Below are 17141 nucleotides of genomic sequence, written 5' to 3' on the forward strand. Positions count from 1 at the left end.
ACATTCCTCCCCATCATGCCTTTTTTGACAAAAGTGGGCATTTGTCCCTTTTGCTCTTGCCAACTGATCACATCAGCAAAAGCAAATGGGACAAATGCCTCCTTTTGAATACAAGAGTCAGGATGGATGGGACAGAGCTTTAAAAAGGGACCAACCTGCCAAAATGGGCAGCTGAATAGAGGTGGCTTGTTATAAGTTGGAGAGGACTCCTGAAAAGGTCCACAGACTGGGAACACAACAGGAGAAGCATCGGAGAAAACTCTTGAGAATTTATTTTTAAGTGTTGTGATGCTGCACTAACTGATCAGGACAAAAATGTACAACTCCAGGGCACTTAAGAGAATCACTGAAGCACTGAGACGGTGGTGAGCAGCGCCAGCAAGATGGTTCCCAGCAGCCTTTCTAACACTTTATTCAGCAGAGCACTACGCTACAGTGGCCCTGGCACTGAGAGATTGTAAGGGTAAATATGCTAGTACATCAGGGTGAATTTCACTTCTCTCCACTGGGGTAAGCTACAGCTTTATGCACTTTGTAAGACCTCAGCATTCAGGTGAATTTACACCCAAATACAGAATACAAAATTATTTTAATTATGTTAATCACAAAACCAACATCTGATAAAAACACTAAACTTTCCATGAGAAAGATGCCCTCTATTTAAAGTATCACCTGCCAGTATTTTAGGATATAAAAGATGCCCTTGTGTTTAGATTTTGATCCCCACTTTCAATTTGGACTGCAAGGATAAGCAAAATTCATTTCAGCAGATCCCTCATCACCAACAGCTGCTCTTCTGAATCACACCCTGGCTAGAAATAAAAGCATGCAATCTGGCAGAAGGTGAATCTTTAATCAGCATGTGTCTCAGTCCTGCTTTTTAACAGCGCAGTTATAGATCTGAGAGCTGCTCCAAGAGGGGAAGAGTGCACTGTCTGCATGTTAACGGATGGAGGCAGCATGCCTGTGTAGGACAGGAACAGGCATAATGTCCCATTCTCCTAGGCCACGTCTACACTGGCAGCTTCTTGCGCAAGAACAACTGTTCTTGCGCAAAAACTTGCCGGCTGTCTACACTGCATGAGCGTTCTTGCGCAAGTAAATTTGCAGTGTAGAGTTGTAAAACTGGGCTTCTTCCCACAAGGAATAAGCTCTCTTGCACAAGAGCTCTTCTACAAGAGGACAGTATAGACAGGCAACATGAATTTCTTGCACAAGAAGCCCCTATGGTTAAAATGGCCATCAGAGTTGTCTTGTGCAAGAGAGCATCCACACTGCCATGGATGCTCTTGTGCAAAAGCACATGCTCTTGTGGAAGACTTTTTGCACACAAACTCTTCCGCAGAAGAGTTCTTGTGCAAGAAGCTGCCAGTGTAGACTTAGCCCTAGAGTATTATAAGGAGCTCTGTCACCCATGGCCCTTGCTGCTCCTTTTCTCTGCCAGCACGCAGAGAGCTATTGGTATCAGTTCAGGTACTGCCACTGTATTGGGCTCCATCGGATCTGAGCGCGTCCCACATCCTAAAGGGAACACCTGAAGACTTTGGCAGCTCTCTTCTCCATCCCCCAGGCAGGGTTTATGTTTGTGTTTAACCTCCCTTCACTCTAGCCAGCCACTCCCCCTGTGGAGGCATAGCATGATCCCTTTTCCCCTTGAGTTCATGAGAAGTAAATATATCCTCGCTCTCCCCTGCGCAAGCAACCATCATGTGGCCCTAAGGAAACACCAGGTATGCTCCATAGAGAACACTACAACATCACCACCTACTTCCTCCTGCAATGTTGTCCGCAGCTTTTCATCCACACGATCTAGGAATGCTGTGTAGGCATCACGTCGCTTTCTGTGCCTCTAGAACAGGAAAGATAAATTAGAGCCATTCAACAACTCTCAGGGCATGAGACTTTCCTTGTCTTTGACAGGAGGGTTAAAGAACCAGAAACTCAGACATACTTACACGTCTGACTCTGGGAATAGGACATGCAAATGTTTGAGGCACGCGTGCATGTGCAATCACTTTACTTGCCTGTGCAAATATTACAAGTAATACTTCTAATTAGCAAAATAATTGCTGCAAGTAGATTAGGTACAGATGATCTAATGCAGGGGTCATGGCCCATCATCCACTGGCAGGCAGCGAGACAGTTTGTTTACATTGAGCATCCCCAGGCATGCCCCCCACAAGCTCCCACTGGCTGCGGTTCACCGTTCTTGGCCAATGAGAGCTGTGGGGGGCCATGACTGCAGGTGTTCAATGAAAACAAACTGTTTTGCAGCCTACCAGCAGATTGCCCTGATGGGCCATGAGCCAAAGGATGCTGACCCTTGATTTAATGTTTCTCCTCATTACACAAGGAGACAAATTCATCCATCTGCTACCCATACAATATCCGTGTTCAATATAGACTCCATTAACATTAATGGGAGTTAAGTGCATGCGCTGGGAACAGATGTAGAGGACATTTTAGCTTGATGGGCTTGGTTTGTGTTTGTAAGCCATTCCGACATCATTCCCTCCCCCACACCTTTGGAAATCACCAGTGTCTTGCACCAGGAATATGATTCTTCCTCTCTCACCCAGCAATGAACTTCCACACAATCCCCTGGCAGTTTAAAGCTATGAGGGTATGTGTCACTGCTGTGTGCTGTGATGTAGACTTTAACAATAAGGGCTTAATTTGCAAAGCAATCACTAGGTAACTGTAATATCCTCCCAAGTCCCATCACAATCAGTGGGAGTCCCCCTTGCCTCCAGGTACAAACTACAACAAGAGTCGGGAGAGAACCAGACCAACCATCTACTGAGTCTCCTATACTCCCCAGTAGACTGGTGCCCTCATTAGCTGCATCAAAACCTCCCAGAATCCCTAGCGACTTGATCTGCAGCCCACTGGAGTACAACAGAGTGGCAATAAGCTTGGCTTAGAATACAACTAACCGTAAATGAAGCAGACTTAGGTGGCCAAGGGGTCTTTGGTAGAATTAGCCTGGATTCCCATTTGCATTCACGAGGCTTGCACGTAATGAATCTCCCCTTGGGATCCATTTGCTTCTCTGTCAGTGGCTGAAGTCCACACACTGAAGTAGTAAACAACATAGGAGTAGCTGTAAAACAGGCCATCAGTGCTCTGGAGTTATATCCTACATTGCTATCCCCAGGAACTCTAGAATCATTGGGGTTTGGAGAGCTGTCAGCAGATGGAAGTTTGGAAGACAGTCCCAGAAAGAGGAATATGTGAAAAATGCATAACCCTTGTGAACTCCCTGCCCATCCCTTTGCTGTAAATGGTCGTTGATATTCATGTTTTACGGAAATAGCATATATAGAGAGTGGTCAGAACTATTGTGCAATTGTTGACCAGAAATATGGGACTTGAGAGCTATAGCATTTACAGTAAGAGCACTTTTCCCTTGCTCCATCTGCTTAACATAAGAAACCACAAACTAACTCTGAGCAGTGTGCATAAGGAAGAGTGTGTACCCTGAGCTCAAATCTCCAGAGGTGCAGTAGAGCTGCATTGCTGTTGGGGAACTTCTCCCTGAATTTTCCCGCATGCAGGCGAGCATACTTTGCACCCCCTACATAAGCCTCATTGGGAGGGCTATGGTTGAGGAGTGGAGAGGTCTGGCCCTGTTTCCTCAATGCGCTTTGGGATTGTGGATACCCCTACGCTGTGGTGGAGATGGATCAGTCCCTTTTTCCTCCAGGCACAAGGATTGCAATTGAGCCTGTCCTGCAAGCCATGTGTGTGATTGGAAGATCCCTTGTGCTCTCCCCCCAGCCACACATTCAAAAGGGCCAGGCACAATCTAACAGTGACAGCTGACTCAGGAATGGCTGGTTACAGTAAATCTATGTCTAGAAGCAATTTCTCCAGCAATTTGCTGTCACTTTCATGCTTGCATGCTACCCCATGGTGCTCATCCAGTGCTATAGGACCCAATCCTGCTTCTTAAGGTATTCTGAGACAATCTGATGATGTGCATGAGCCAGGTCTGAGACACAAATCCCATGTTAACAAGGAAAATAAATTTGATTTTATATACTAGTTATCCAGACATATTGATTTTAAGTGTATCATGCTTCATTTTAGACCCCTTAAACCTGCCCTAAGGTCAGTTACCTCAAAATTATCCCTACCCCCCCTGAATTCACCACATCAATAGCTAACTTCTACAGTACCACACATTTGCACAATAGCAAACACTTACCTATGTTTAAATGCTGAGACTTGAACTTTAAATTGAAAGGGTCTCTGGGGTAACTTGTCACAAAGTTTGGTATATTAGTTTCATACTGCACAAGACAAGGAACATTGCAATGTTAGACATGTCATCATACCGAAACCAAGAGTCAGGGAAGCCCTGATGTGCTGAAATTAGCTAACGGGCAAGGTATACCACTACATCAAAAATAGCTTTAATGACTTTTCAATGCATAAAACAAAAGTTTGGGATTAGCTCCCCATCTGGCTAACCTGGCATAGTGCCATTCACTTCAACAGACCTACCCCAGCTCAACATCTGTTCATTATTTTAGCTGCCCAGAGATAAGCTCTCTGAGGTATGAGCCATCTTTATAGTCTGTTTGTACAGTAGTTAAAACAATGTGATCCTGGTCTATGAGTGGACTCCTAAGCACTACCACCATCTAATTAATAATAGCAGTACAACATTTTCCCACAGGAGTCAAGATCCTAAAACTGCTAGGGATGAGGATTACTTTCTGTGAATGTGATGAGGGAGTACTTAAGATTGCCTTCCAACAACCACATTTGGTTGACCTAAGCAGCATCATGTACTAAAGCTGCTGAGGGATTTTTTAACAAAATGTTGTTTTTCAACCAAATGCCGATTCACTGAAACCAAACCTTTTTACAGAAATCTATTTGATTCAATGCAAGTTTCTCTGGTCCAGGATGGAATTTGTGATTGTGGCAAATTTTGAAATCTCAGTTTTGTGCCAGTGCAGATTAGGAAAAATGTTGGAAATCTCAACATTTTTGAAAGACTAGGAAACTGTTTCCAGTCAGCTCTAATCAGTACTCCAGTGAACATGTTTAAGAGATTCTGGTTAGTGGAGAACAAACTAGCAACGCTGGAACAAAGGAGCTTCAAGAGATTCTGTATTTGAAAGGATGAATTAAGCAAAAATGACTCTAGGTTCAAAATAGACAAGATTAAATGGACCTGTAGTTTGCACAGGAGGACATGAAAGTTGCTAATGCTTGGTAGTTTTTGACTGAACTAATAGCCTGTCTTCAAACAGCGACTTCACATGCATGGGGCAAGATTGGGTCCTTGCAAAATGGACTTTGAAATATGCAGGGAAGAGAGACTTCATTAGGGTGAGCTCTTTCACCTCGTTGGGAATTCTGTGAAAGGCAATGGTAGAAAGGGAATAAACACCATTCCCTGTTCGCTGACATGGCTTCCCTGTTCGCTGACATGGCTGAGTGAGCAGTTGCACACAAGGGTGAGCTACTAGGTGTGCTTGCCATGGTGGGCAATCAAGAAAAGATATTTTAAAAACCTACACAGAGCTCTCATGTGGGGTAGGGAGAGGAGGAGCTTCTGGTCCCAGTGACTACAGGGCAGCAGAATTTACAATTATGACCACAGCAATCATGGTCGCAAGGAATAGGGCATTGTGGGACAGCTTCTGAAGGACCATTGCAATAGACACAGGTCACGGAGTTTATATACTAGCGCAGCATTGACTTCAGAAGGTCGATCATGGTTTTGTGCCACTCAGGGCCATGGTTTTACAGCATCCGTGTAATGAGATATTATGTCAGACACAGACAAATTTGAATGCAAGATAACTAATGTCGACCTAACTTTGTAGCACAGAGTAAGGTGCTTAACTAGAAACACAAACCAAATTCACAACTTTCTCAGACCTCCACAAAGCATCTAGGATATAAGCACCTCTGTCTAGGCAGACACATCCCAGTGGGATTACAAAGGAGTGATCTAGTATATTGGAAGAAAACAGGTCATCATAAGGCTTTGTGGTATCTGAGTTAATGATCTGTGCAAATTATGGGGATATTATGCTTTAATTAACTGGACATGTGAAAACAAACGGTGGGGGCTTGTGCAGCAAAAATAGTTCTAGGGCCAAATTCAGAGGTCATTAAGTGGCAGTGTAAATGACAGACTGGTAATTTGATAAAAGCAGATGTGGAAGGGTAAATTGATGGAATGTGGTGTTCACACACACACACACACACACACACACCCACCCCCAACCAGTGGGTCAGAACGGGGAACAGCAGGAAGACCTACTAATAGGAGTGCTACCTTGAACTCTACTAGCTGAACCTGCTTTCTAGTCTTGTTGAGCCCAATTCTGCCTTCAGTTATAATGTGCCACTCCTACTGACTTCAATGGGAATTATACTATGTAAGTGAGAGTTACTGGGCTTTCAGTATGTAAATGACACTAACTTAAAGCCATTTACATCCACTTACTATCATAATCTGCATCAACATTTACCTCATCTCTGAATTTTATACCTTGTTTTTTTCGTCTCAGACCCCATCAATACTGGAGGTTTTGGGACTAATATAATTACACCCAGCAAATTTTTAATGTAGACACACTGTACTGGTGTGTGTCTTGCACTAGCATCGGTTCTCTTATTCCCAAAAATTGTGCAGCTACATCCACGGACAAGGCCTAAACCATTCTGATCATAGGAAATCTCAGCAGAACAGGGCCCAAATGTGGCTTTAAGCCATGACATCAGCCCTTCACTAGTTTATGTTGGTGTGCTTCTGTTGTGTCTTAAAGGCAGCATTGCACAGAGCAGCCTTGCCACAAGGGAGAACCTAGGACTGAAATTGCAAGGGCCTGTCTCCGTGGGGATTTTACTGGTATAATTATGTCAATGAAATTGTGCCAGTAAAATTCCTTATGCAGATAAACCCTTCACAGCTCTCAACTTGCATCACTATCCAGAAGATTATTCAAGAGCTGGCTTGCCAGACTTGTGCAGTTTGCCAGTTGGCTGGAACTGTGGTGAAGTGTAGCCAATTAGGATATGTGTACACAGCAGCTAGCGTTGTGGGGGAGGAGGGGAGGAAGGGAAGAGGCAATTCCCAGCATGGATACACAGACGTGCCTTAGCCCTGCTCCCATTAGTGCACTAAAACTAGCAGCATGGCCCTGGAAGCCCAGGCTGGGGCTATAGGTAGCTATCTGTGAACAATCCCGCCCAAGCCTCCAACACAGACTTGGGTGGCTAGCCTGAACCACTGCCAATGCCACAATGTTCATGCTGCCATTTTGAGCATAGTGGTGGCATTAGCAAGTGTATATCTACATGAGGAAGGAGTCACACCTCCCACTTCCTCTGGGTAAACATCTCATTTCCTAATTTGCAGTGAAAGAAGCACCAGCACTCAAGCAAATTAAAAACAGATGCACCAAGCCCAGGGGTGCCAGAGCCGTGAAGTTCTGGGGCTTAGCCCTAGCAAACACTTGCACAAACTAAGCTCTGAAACAGAGCCTTGGAGGCTGAATGCTGTATTCCTCAAGTCGTTAGAGTGGGGAATCCTTTTGCCCTCTGGGCCTGATCCTGAAGGCAGGGGGAGCGGAGGATATTTAGCAGTAAGCAGAAGCAGACTCTCAGTGCAGAGCTGGAATCAGAGTGGCCAGGTGAATGTGTTTTCTTTCTGTTGATGGCAGAGTTTTGCCTGGGAGGTTTGAGAAAAAGCTTTCCTCTCTAATGTATTTAGTGGAAGGAGAAAAGTTTGGATTTGAGAAGGTTAATGGAAATTAGTTTTTCCGCTAGGATTCCTGTAGAATGAAGTGTTGGAACACATGAGGATTTCCCATAAGACAGCATTCAATTAGACAATTTTCCTGTACCAGTAAAGACTAAAGCCAAATCAACACTTCAGACTTCTGCCAGCACGTGTGTTTATCAGGGGCACTCCCTGGTCATCAACACAACCCCCCCCTCCACTGTAAATGCAACTATACTGGCAAAACTGTATTTTCACCAGTCTAGCTTGTTTGACTCATTGGTGGTGCTTTTACTATGCTAGTACAAACTGTAGCTTTACCCGTAACGTTGTATCTGCACTAGGAATACTTGGATGAAAGATTAGACAAGTATTCCTTAAATACTCCTGGTGTAGATATAGGCTGGAGAATTGGCATTTATTTAACCTGAGTAAACAAAGAATAGAGGAGATAAATTCCAGTGAACGCAATTTGGCAATGGAATTTAGCCCTGGGTACAGCTGAGACTGAAAAGTGGGGAACAGTTATTTATCATTTTTCTGGTAAATATGACCTATAAAAGAAAACAATAGGGTCTATGCTGCTTTTTTTGGTCACTTTGTGAATTATAACAAAAGTTAGTTTTGGAGGGACGGGTAATTGCCATTTTTCACCTTAGAAATTTTCCTCCCATTTTCCCTTGTCGTCCCCCCCCCCCCCTGCTGATCTAGCTCTGCTGACAAAACTCTGTAGGGTAGATCCAGCCACAATCTCACCTATTACACCAAGTGTAAGATAGTTGAATAGGCATTGAATCATGTGCAAGGAATGTTTTGTGATTGGCATCTCTTTGGGTATGTCTACACTACCCTCCTAGTTCGAACTAGCGGGGTAATGTAGGCATACCCTATCTTAGGGAATCTAGCCTGAAAAACTGAAAATTCAGTTTCAAATTCATTTTCAAATTCTTTATTTTAACCAAAGCAAGGCCAAATTGAGATGAATTCACAAAATATTTTAGTTGTCCAAAATCTGCATTTTTGGGCAAAATAAAAATTATGGTTAACAGTTTCACTATTCTATTGCAAATAAATACAAATAATAAATGAAGATACATTTTCCCCTTCAATTAGTTAAGCACTTCAGGCAGGGTTTTTGGAGACCCGACATTGCAGCCATACAGCAAAGAGGGAAGAAAAACCATAAGGTAAGGGGAATGAATTAGTCATGAACCACTCAGCCATATTTTTTATTTCGATCTTGTATGCAAAATTATGTAGAATTCCAAAACATTAGGTCCATCAGGGAACCCGTGTGCTTTCAACAAAGCTTTTCAGAGACCATTTATTTTCTTAATCAGAGCTTGTATTTAGCTATCTACAGCAAAGTTGGGTAACTACTGCCCAGCCTTTGATCAAAGTTTTTATTCCAAGAGTGACATCTAGTGGCCTAGGTCAGTGTTTCTCAACCAGTGGTATGAGTACCCTCAGGGGTACTCGAGAGAAGTCTGGGGGGGGGGGGGGGGGGAGGAGAGAAGGGGGAGAAAGCCCCTCAACACAATTGAAATTTGGAGAAAACTGAATTGGTGTTCAGTTTTACAGCGCTTTATTTTTGTACTCTTTACACCCAAAAATTTCAACCACCCGGCTAGGATTAAGTTGTTTAAACAAATGTGTTTCAATGGTAGACAAGAAAAATGGTTCTGAAAACTGTAGGTACTGGGGGTACTTTTAAAAAAAATAAAATAAAATAAAATAAAATAAAATAAAATAAAATAAAATAAATAAATAAATAAATAAAGGGGATACGTTAAAAAAACGGTTGAGAAACACAGGCCTAGATAATGGTATTGTAGCTGTGTTGGTTCCAGGATATTAGAGAGGTAAAATGGGTGGGATAATGTCTTATTGGACCAACTTTTGCTAGTGAGAGAGACAAGCTCATACAGAGCTCTTCTTTACCTTGTCTCTTTTACCAACAGAGGTTGGTCTAATAAGAGCTATTATCTTACCCACCTTGTCTAGTGGCTTAAGACGTTAACTATCAAGGATTTTATGGCTACTGAAAGAAATTGCTTCAGACAGTCCAGAGGGATGCCCACATGGCATTTTGGAGCAATCCTTCCCACCTGGGTTGACCTATCATTTTTCATTGTCCAGTCAGAAGTCAGGGTACTAGGCTTGATGGGCCTTTGGTCTGACCCAGCAGAGTCATTTCTTATGTGCTAGCACTCAGAAAAGGTGTATAGCCAGTGCTTTGAAGTTGCAACACAGGCTCTGAAGCCTGGGGAGACGGGTGGACTTCACAGCCCAAGCTGAAGCTTCAAAGTGCTTCCTATATGGGAGCGCTAACCTGGACCCCGCCAGGTAAAGTCTGTTGACCATGGCTGGAGGGCGTGTTTCCACTGGTTCCAAACTGTTTTGCAGACATACTACCATGTCATACTCTTATGTACCTTACCTGCCTAAAATCATGTGGTTTGGGATCACGGTAGATGCCACTCTTATATTTTCCATTCTCAACAAACATTTTAGCTGCCTCAAATGAGCCTATACGCGGAAACCTTGTGACAAGCTTGGGTAACTCTTTCTTCCTTTGCAAAGCAGGGTAGAACTGGCTGGTGTCTATCCTTGGCAGACATTGCTTAGTCTCAGGTTCTTTGTTATTGAGGGTATCCAGCCCTTCCTTGTCCTTTCCTGGTGCCTTTCTTGAAAGTGTGGAAGATGTATAGAGTTTATAACTAAAATCTGGAGGCTGCTTTTGCCATCTATCCCTCTGGGGGATGGCTTGGAGCTGCTGTACAAAACTTTGGTTGTGTGCAAAGGCCAAATCCAGATATGCTGAAAATTTGATTTGTCTCTCAAAAGAGAACATGGGATGTCTGCCTTCACAGCGAGGGGTGAACATTATGGGATCTTTCCTTGCCGGTATTTTAACCCCTGGGAGAAAGAAAAAAAAAAAAGACAACATGCATCTGATTAATGATTGTTCTGCATGGGTTTCACACTGATTACATGCCCAGTGCTGTACAGTTCTAGTGCAGCTCAGATAAATGAATGCCTGTAAAACTTCGCTCTTCATTACATTTCATTCAATATCAGTATTTAGATTAATATCATTGGGTGGTCATATCTGGAAGAGGGATAGGATGAGTCTGTGGTTCTGGCACCCAAATGGGACTCTGAAACTAGGTTCAATTTTTTGCTCCACCAGATATTCAGTTCTAGTCTATATAGGCCCCTCTAGCCCATTTATCACCATGCTATCTGGATTGCCTTTTATGAGTCCCAAAGGCCTCACGTCTGTAAGCTGACTGGAACAAGCAAACACTTAAGGCCACTTAGAGCCTCATTAAAATCAGCTGGGTAAGAGAAAAGTTAAGATTGTCATGATTATTTTTAGTAAAACTCAGACAGGACATGGACAACAAACAAAAATTCACAGAAACCCACAGCCTGTCCCTGACTTAGTAACAGTAACAAAATGATTAGGGAGAAGAGTCAGAGGGTGTCTGGGCATTATGGGGCCAGTGGCTAGGATCTGAGGGGACCCCTGCTGCCTGCAGCAGCTGTGAACTCTTGGGTCCTCCCCAAACCTGTGGCAGCTCAGAACTGTGGGTCTTCCCTCAGACGCTGAGCACACCAGGGTCTTCCCACCCCCTAGGAGCTCCAGGACCTTAGCTGGCTGACAGCTCCAGCCCCACCACCCCAGGGCTGAAGTGGAAAGTGTCACAGAGGTCTCTGGAAGTCATGGTTCCGTGATCTGTGACATAATCGCAGGCTTAGGTATGAGCACAGGGATCAGTCTGTGGATGTCAGCTTGTAGGATCAGGATTTTGATCCTGCTGTGCCTTAGTTCCTCAGCTCTAGAATGGTGATGGTAATGCTCCCACCAGGTGTTTTTTCTCCTCTATTTAGGATATGGCTAAAAGCTGGAATGTACAGCTTTTACAGTGCACTAGCCTAGGACTCCCAAGTGTTTGGGTTTTGACCAGCATACCTGGTCAAAGGGAACCTGGTGGCTCCAGACAGCACTGCTGACTGGGACAAAGAGTCCAGCTGGCAGGGCAGCAGAGCAGGCAGGCTCCCTAACCTGGCTGCATGTAGCTCCCAAGAAGCTGGTGGCATGTCTGAGAAGCTCTGCACTTTGCTCCTGCCCAAAGCAATGGATTCACTGCTCCCATTAGCTGGGAACCATGGCCAATGGGAGCCGTAGGGGCAGCTTGCGGAGTTCCTGGTCATATCACCACCTAGGAGCTAGAGGAATATGCTGGCCACTTCCAAGAGCCACCTGAAGTAAGCCTCCCATGGAGTTTGCATCCCTCACCCCAACTTCCTGCACCAGCCCTAACCCCCTTCCACCTCCAGCTCCTTCCTAGGGCCTGCACCCCCTTCTAGACCCCAACTCCCAGTTTCAGCCCAGAATCCCCACTTGCACTTCAAACCCTTCGATCCCAGCCGAGCCCCTTCCTCTACCCCAAACCCTTCATCTTTGGCCCCACCCCAGAGCCTGCACCACTAGCTGGATCCCACACCTCCTTTCACATCCCAACCCTTTGCCCCAGGCAAGAGCTCCCTTACATCCCTCATTTCTGGCCCCAACCTAGAGCCCACAATCCCATCTGGAGCCCTCGCCCCTCTATCTGCTCCAGCTTGATGAAAGTGAGCTAGTATGGGTGGGGGAGTGAGCAATGAAAGGAGGGGGGATGGGGTGAGCAGGGTCTTGGAAAAGGGGTGGGGCCTCTAGGAAGGGACGGGGCAAGGCTATTTGGGTTTCTGGAATTAAAAAGTTGGCAACCCTACACTAGCTGCCATGTAGTAACTCTCCATGGGGACTCTAGGGTGCATCGACCTACTCCTTGTTCAAAGCCGACTGAGTCACACTAAGGAACTTTTAATTTTCAATAGCGGTGTCCATGTGGACTGCTATTATGTGCAGTAGTAGTGCACTGTAGATTTAGCCACAGCCTTGCTATGCTCTACCTGTTCATTTAGACAAGCTCTTGGACTGCAAAGTTCTTCAAAGCAGACTGTTAGTAGGTATAGATACACCATCCAGCACAAAGCAGACTTGTAGGCAGCTAGGCCCTGTAGGCAGAGTTGGTAATGTTTTACACCCACCTTGATCAAGTATAAATGACCACATCAGGTGCAAGGTGGAGGGGAAAAAAAAAAAATCAAGCCCCTGGACACTTTCTCCATCTGCTTGGTGAAGGAACAGAACTGGGGTAGAAGAAAGGCAGCTTTATGCCAACTTTGTGGTTCTCCATATTCTTGTATTTGCCCACACCGCACTGCTCTAATTCATACCCAGCTTCTATGACCATCTAGAAACTGCTGCATCAGCCCAGCATAGCTAGCATGCAACTGTACACACCAGCTCTGCCCTTTCCTCCCAAGCTCGTCATATATTGAGGGCTGTCAGGGAGGCAGCCCTCACTACACTATCCAGGGAAACATTGCTGCCAAGTGGAGAGATCTGATCCTCATATAGACCCTTTATCCCACTGGAGTGACATTAGTGGAATGATGGGCAATAGAGGATTTTTCCCCCCAATGCCCCTACACATGGCTGTGGCTAAATGCACAGAGGAATTCCCATTGATCTCAAAGACAGTGCTATAATTAATTTCCTTTTCTTTTAACACCGTTGTAAAAGTTTGTTTAATGAATTCCTGGCATCTCAGGCAACATTTTGAAAAACTGCATTTGATTTTAATGGCATTACATCAGCAACTTGGCCAACATATTAGGAGCCAGTGTGCCAATAAATCACAATGTTCACATTTTCCCCCTCCTTTCTTTCATATTACTAAGGAAGCCTACATAAAATTTGGAATCTTGCTGCTTAGATGAACAAATGCTCTTGCTGTTTATCATTCAGCCCTTTAAAGTCATAATCTCCTAGGACATCACAATCAATTCTTGGACATATCTGCATGAGATCACAAAGGATTTGGATTAGAGAATGGCCAAGTGAAAACCCCCAAAATCTTTAGAGGCTATTTGCATCCACATCAGACTTTGACAGGCATTATACAGCTAGATTTGAACCCCGGAACTGAACTTCTGAAGAGTCAATTCAATTCAGAGTGACTTGGGCACGCTCCAGGACCTTATCTCCATTAGAGAAATTCATAAATATGCTGGTCCAAGTATGGTTTATGTGAAAGTGGCTTCAATGGATAACCTAGGAGAGCAAATTGTACCGGCAAAAGCCATGTACTGCATTACTGAAGCCCTATGCATTAGGCGTTGTTTGCACCAGTGTAAATTGCTCCCGTGCAAGTTGCTTTAATGTGAGCAGTGCCCAATGATGACTTTAAGTACAGGGCAGGTGAACTCCTGAGCAACAAAGACCTCATCTGAATGTAAACGTGCAGAGCATTAGGAAAGGGGGGGGGGGGGGGAGGGGAGATAAATTCTTAGAATCCAACATTTAGAGTGATCTCATTGGGTCTCAAATGGATGACTGACCACAATCAAAACTATCCTGAAAACCTTCAGAGGGATAGCTGAGTTAGTCTGTAACGGGAAAGCTTTAAAAAAAAAAAACCCCCACACAACAACAACTAGTCTAGTAGCACTTTAAAAACAAACAAAACATGTAGATGTTATCATGAGCTTTCATGGGCACAGCCCACTTCTTTAGATGACTGGGGCATGCTGGGCAGGCCAGCCCACAGGTCTCCTAAGCACCAGTCCTTCACCAGAATGCTTTGGTCTGGACCAGAGAGTCTCACTTTTCAGAGGTTCAAGCTGTATACTTAATTGCCAGGCGCACACAGATCCATGCATGTGGTGACAACCACAAAAGCAGCCTCAAAGAGAAGCATCAACAGAAGTGTTTAAGAGACACCACTCACCGCTGTAAAGTCAGGTCTCTCTGGCTGTATCAGAGGCAGGCTTGTCTTCTCCACAGCGCTAGGGGACACTGAGCAAAGAGATGAACTCACAGCACATGTTTATTCTGGAAGCTGTTTATTCTTTTGTTGCACTAAAGAGCTCCAATGTATAATCTGGCTCGGCCCCTCTGGGTTGCTAAGAAACAGGATCATTTTGCTTCAGGGCTTGATTGAGAATTCAAAAATGAAAATAGTGCCTCTCTCGGTTGCATAAATTTAACTTGAAGCCTAGCAACAAGGCCACAAGTTCACTGCTATTGTTTCAAATGTTAGAAAACAGAAAATATGATATAAAAGAAATATGATCCAGGGAGAGAGAGCGGCTAGTTGAAAGGAGAGCACATCTGCTGTATTTTGTACAGTGTCAAGCGATGGAATTGTGCAGAATACACTTTTCTCCCCCTGAAAATATAGTGCCCAAACCTTTACCACACTGCACCTTTTTTGAGTCACATACAAGCACAGTCAGGGCTGGATTTACACCTTATGCACTTGTAGGCACGGTATCTTCAGCAGACCCCTGCCTACAGCTGACCTGTGTGTTGCCCATAGTTGGAGAGGGGTCAGGAGCCCTTATAACACGGTCACTCCTAAACATGTGCCTAATTGGAAATCCAGCCTGCTGTGTGTAAAGCAGCTGTGGATGAGAATGACGACATTTTCTACTGATAACTTTGCATTGGTATAAATGACAACAAGGTGCAGGGCAATGGAGAATAAGTTCCTCCATTTGCATTTCACTTTGTAACTAATCACCCTCCCCTCCCCCATCCACTAGAAGGGCACCATCCTACAACTGCATAGATTATACAACTTTAAGGAAAAAACTAATATACATATACATATACACATGCGCGTGCGCCTGAAAATACAGAATATTTTCAATGTGTGATCACAGTATGCCTTTAGCACAAAAAATTGCCAGTGATGAATTGTGAAGTTATAAGTACAATACAATGTTCATCCATCTCCATGTCCTCTGTTTAATTCACATGGGAAAGCTTAGCATGCTACAAACATTTAGTTACAAAACCGGTTTCAGATTGCCATTCAAATTTTAACCTCAGGCCAGGACCCCAGAAAACATTGCAATTCTAGGTCAAGCTTTTGAGGAAGACTGGGCTGAGTGAGTTATGACTTTCAGCTTGGAAAACCTTGGATAGTTTCTTGGAGGGAATCAAACATATATAGACTCACTCTAATTTTAACATTGTAATCTGGGGTGAGAAACCCCAAAACATAATGGAGGCATCAAGTTGTGCTACCTCCAAAACTAGGTGACCATTCAAACTTCTGTCACCACATTATTCTCACACAGAGAGCATTGCCTCTAAAAGAACAGCCCGATTCAGTTTGTTCTTACTCATGAACAAAACTGGAGCAACTCCAGTGACTTCAGATGATAGATTACAAATTCATGTAGGCAGGACCTTTGTCCTTTAAAAGAACAGCATTAATATATAGTAGGGCAAAATGCAGCTGCTGATGGTTTCATGGCAGTTTCAATTGACATGTGAGATAAGGTTTTGGATTTGAAGGAAAGATCATGCAGGCATGCTGAGTTAAAAATCAGGGATGTATTTGCATAATCTTCTACAAACCAGCACCACTGAGATTTCAGTTTCATTGAAGAGTGCCTTCAACCATAGGTTTTCCACTTCATAAACACTAGATGGCAGCCTATTACCTGCTATATCAAAAAAGAAAGCTGTGAAAATTATGAAAGAAACTTTTTGCTATAGATATGTAGTGCAAGGGAGCCTGTATTTTTCTAATCAAAATAACCATACATTTGCAGCTAAATGCAAGCCACCGTTTCAATTAAATATGAGCAAGCAGACCATGTAGCACAGCAGATAAAACAAAGTGAAACTAAGAGGATTCTAAAACAAAATTCAGGACTATGTAGCACTTTAAAGACTAACAAGATGGTTTATTAGATGAGCTTTCGTGGGCCAGACCCACTTCCTCAGATCAAATAGTAGAAGAAAAAAGTCACAACTATATATATCTCAAAGGGTACAATTAAAAAAATGAACACATACATATGAAAAGGACAAATCACATTTCAGAACAGAATGGGGATGCGGGGGGGGGGGGGGAAGGAAGGTAGATGTCTGAGCTAATGATATTAGAAGTGATAATTGGGGAAGCTATCTTTGTAATGGGTAAGGTAGTTGGAGTCTCTGTTGAGCCCCCCGCGGAGAGTGTCGAATTTTAGCATGAATGACAGTTCAGAGGATTCCCTTTAAAGTGCAGATTTGAAAGTCTTCTGGAGTAGGATGCATGTAATTAGGTCGTTGAGACCCTGTCCTTTCTGGTTGAAATGGCAAGAAAAAGTACCAGGGTTGGTATTCGTGTGGTATCCTTTGGTATATATGGTTGTGACTATTTTCTTCCACTATTTGATCTGAGGAAGTGGGTCTGGCCCACGAAAGCTCATCATCTAATAAACCATCTTGTTAGTCTTTAAAGTGCTACATAGTCCTGCATTTTGTTTCAGC

At 43.9% G+C, this 17141-nt stretch overlaps 1 protein-coding gene across 9 annotated transcripts in view; it reads right to left on the reverse strand.

Moving 5' to 3' along the window:
* Positions 1-17141, reverse strand: part of C2H7orf78 (chromosome 2 C7orf78 homolog) — a 65512-nt gene that overhangs the window by 6564 nt on the left and 41807 nt on the right. For 6 of the 9 annotated variants that reach the window (XM_075922300.1, XM_006114523.4, XM_075922297.1 and 3 more), the window contains 4 exons: positions 10194-10672; positions 4211-4295; positions 2937-3076; positions 1769-1849 (listed from right to left, as the gene is read on the reverse strand). In XM_075922300.1, coding sequence (XP_075778415.1) covers positions 1769-1849; positions 2937-3076; positions 4211-4295; positions 10194-10672 — 785 coding nt within the window. Of the gene's footprint in view, positions 1-1768; positions 1850-2936; positions 3077-4210; positions 4296-10193; positions 10673-11328; positions 11432-14598; positions 14844-17141 lie in introns of those variants that run through there. The other 3 variants (XM_075922305.1, XM_075922304.1, XM_075922302.1) reach the window with 3 other exon arrangements.

This window comes from Pelodiscus sinensis, chromosome 2 (assembly GCF_049634645.1).
Source record: "Pelodiscus sinensis isolate JC-2024 chromosome 2, ASM4963464v1, whole genome shotgun sequence".
NCBI classification, from domain to species: domain Eukaryota; kingdom Metazoa; phylum Chordata; order Testudines; family Trionychidae; genus Pelodiscus; species Pelodiscus sinensis.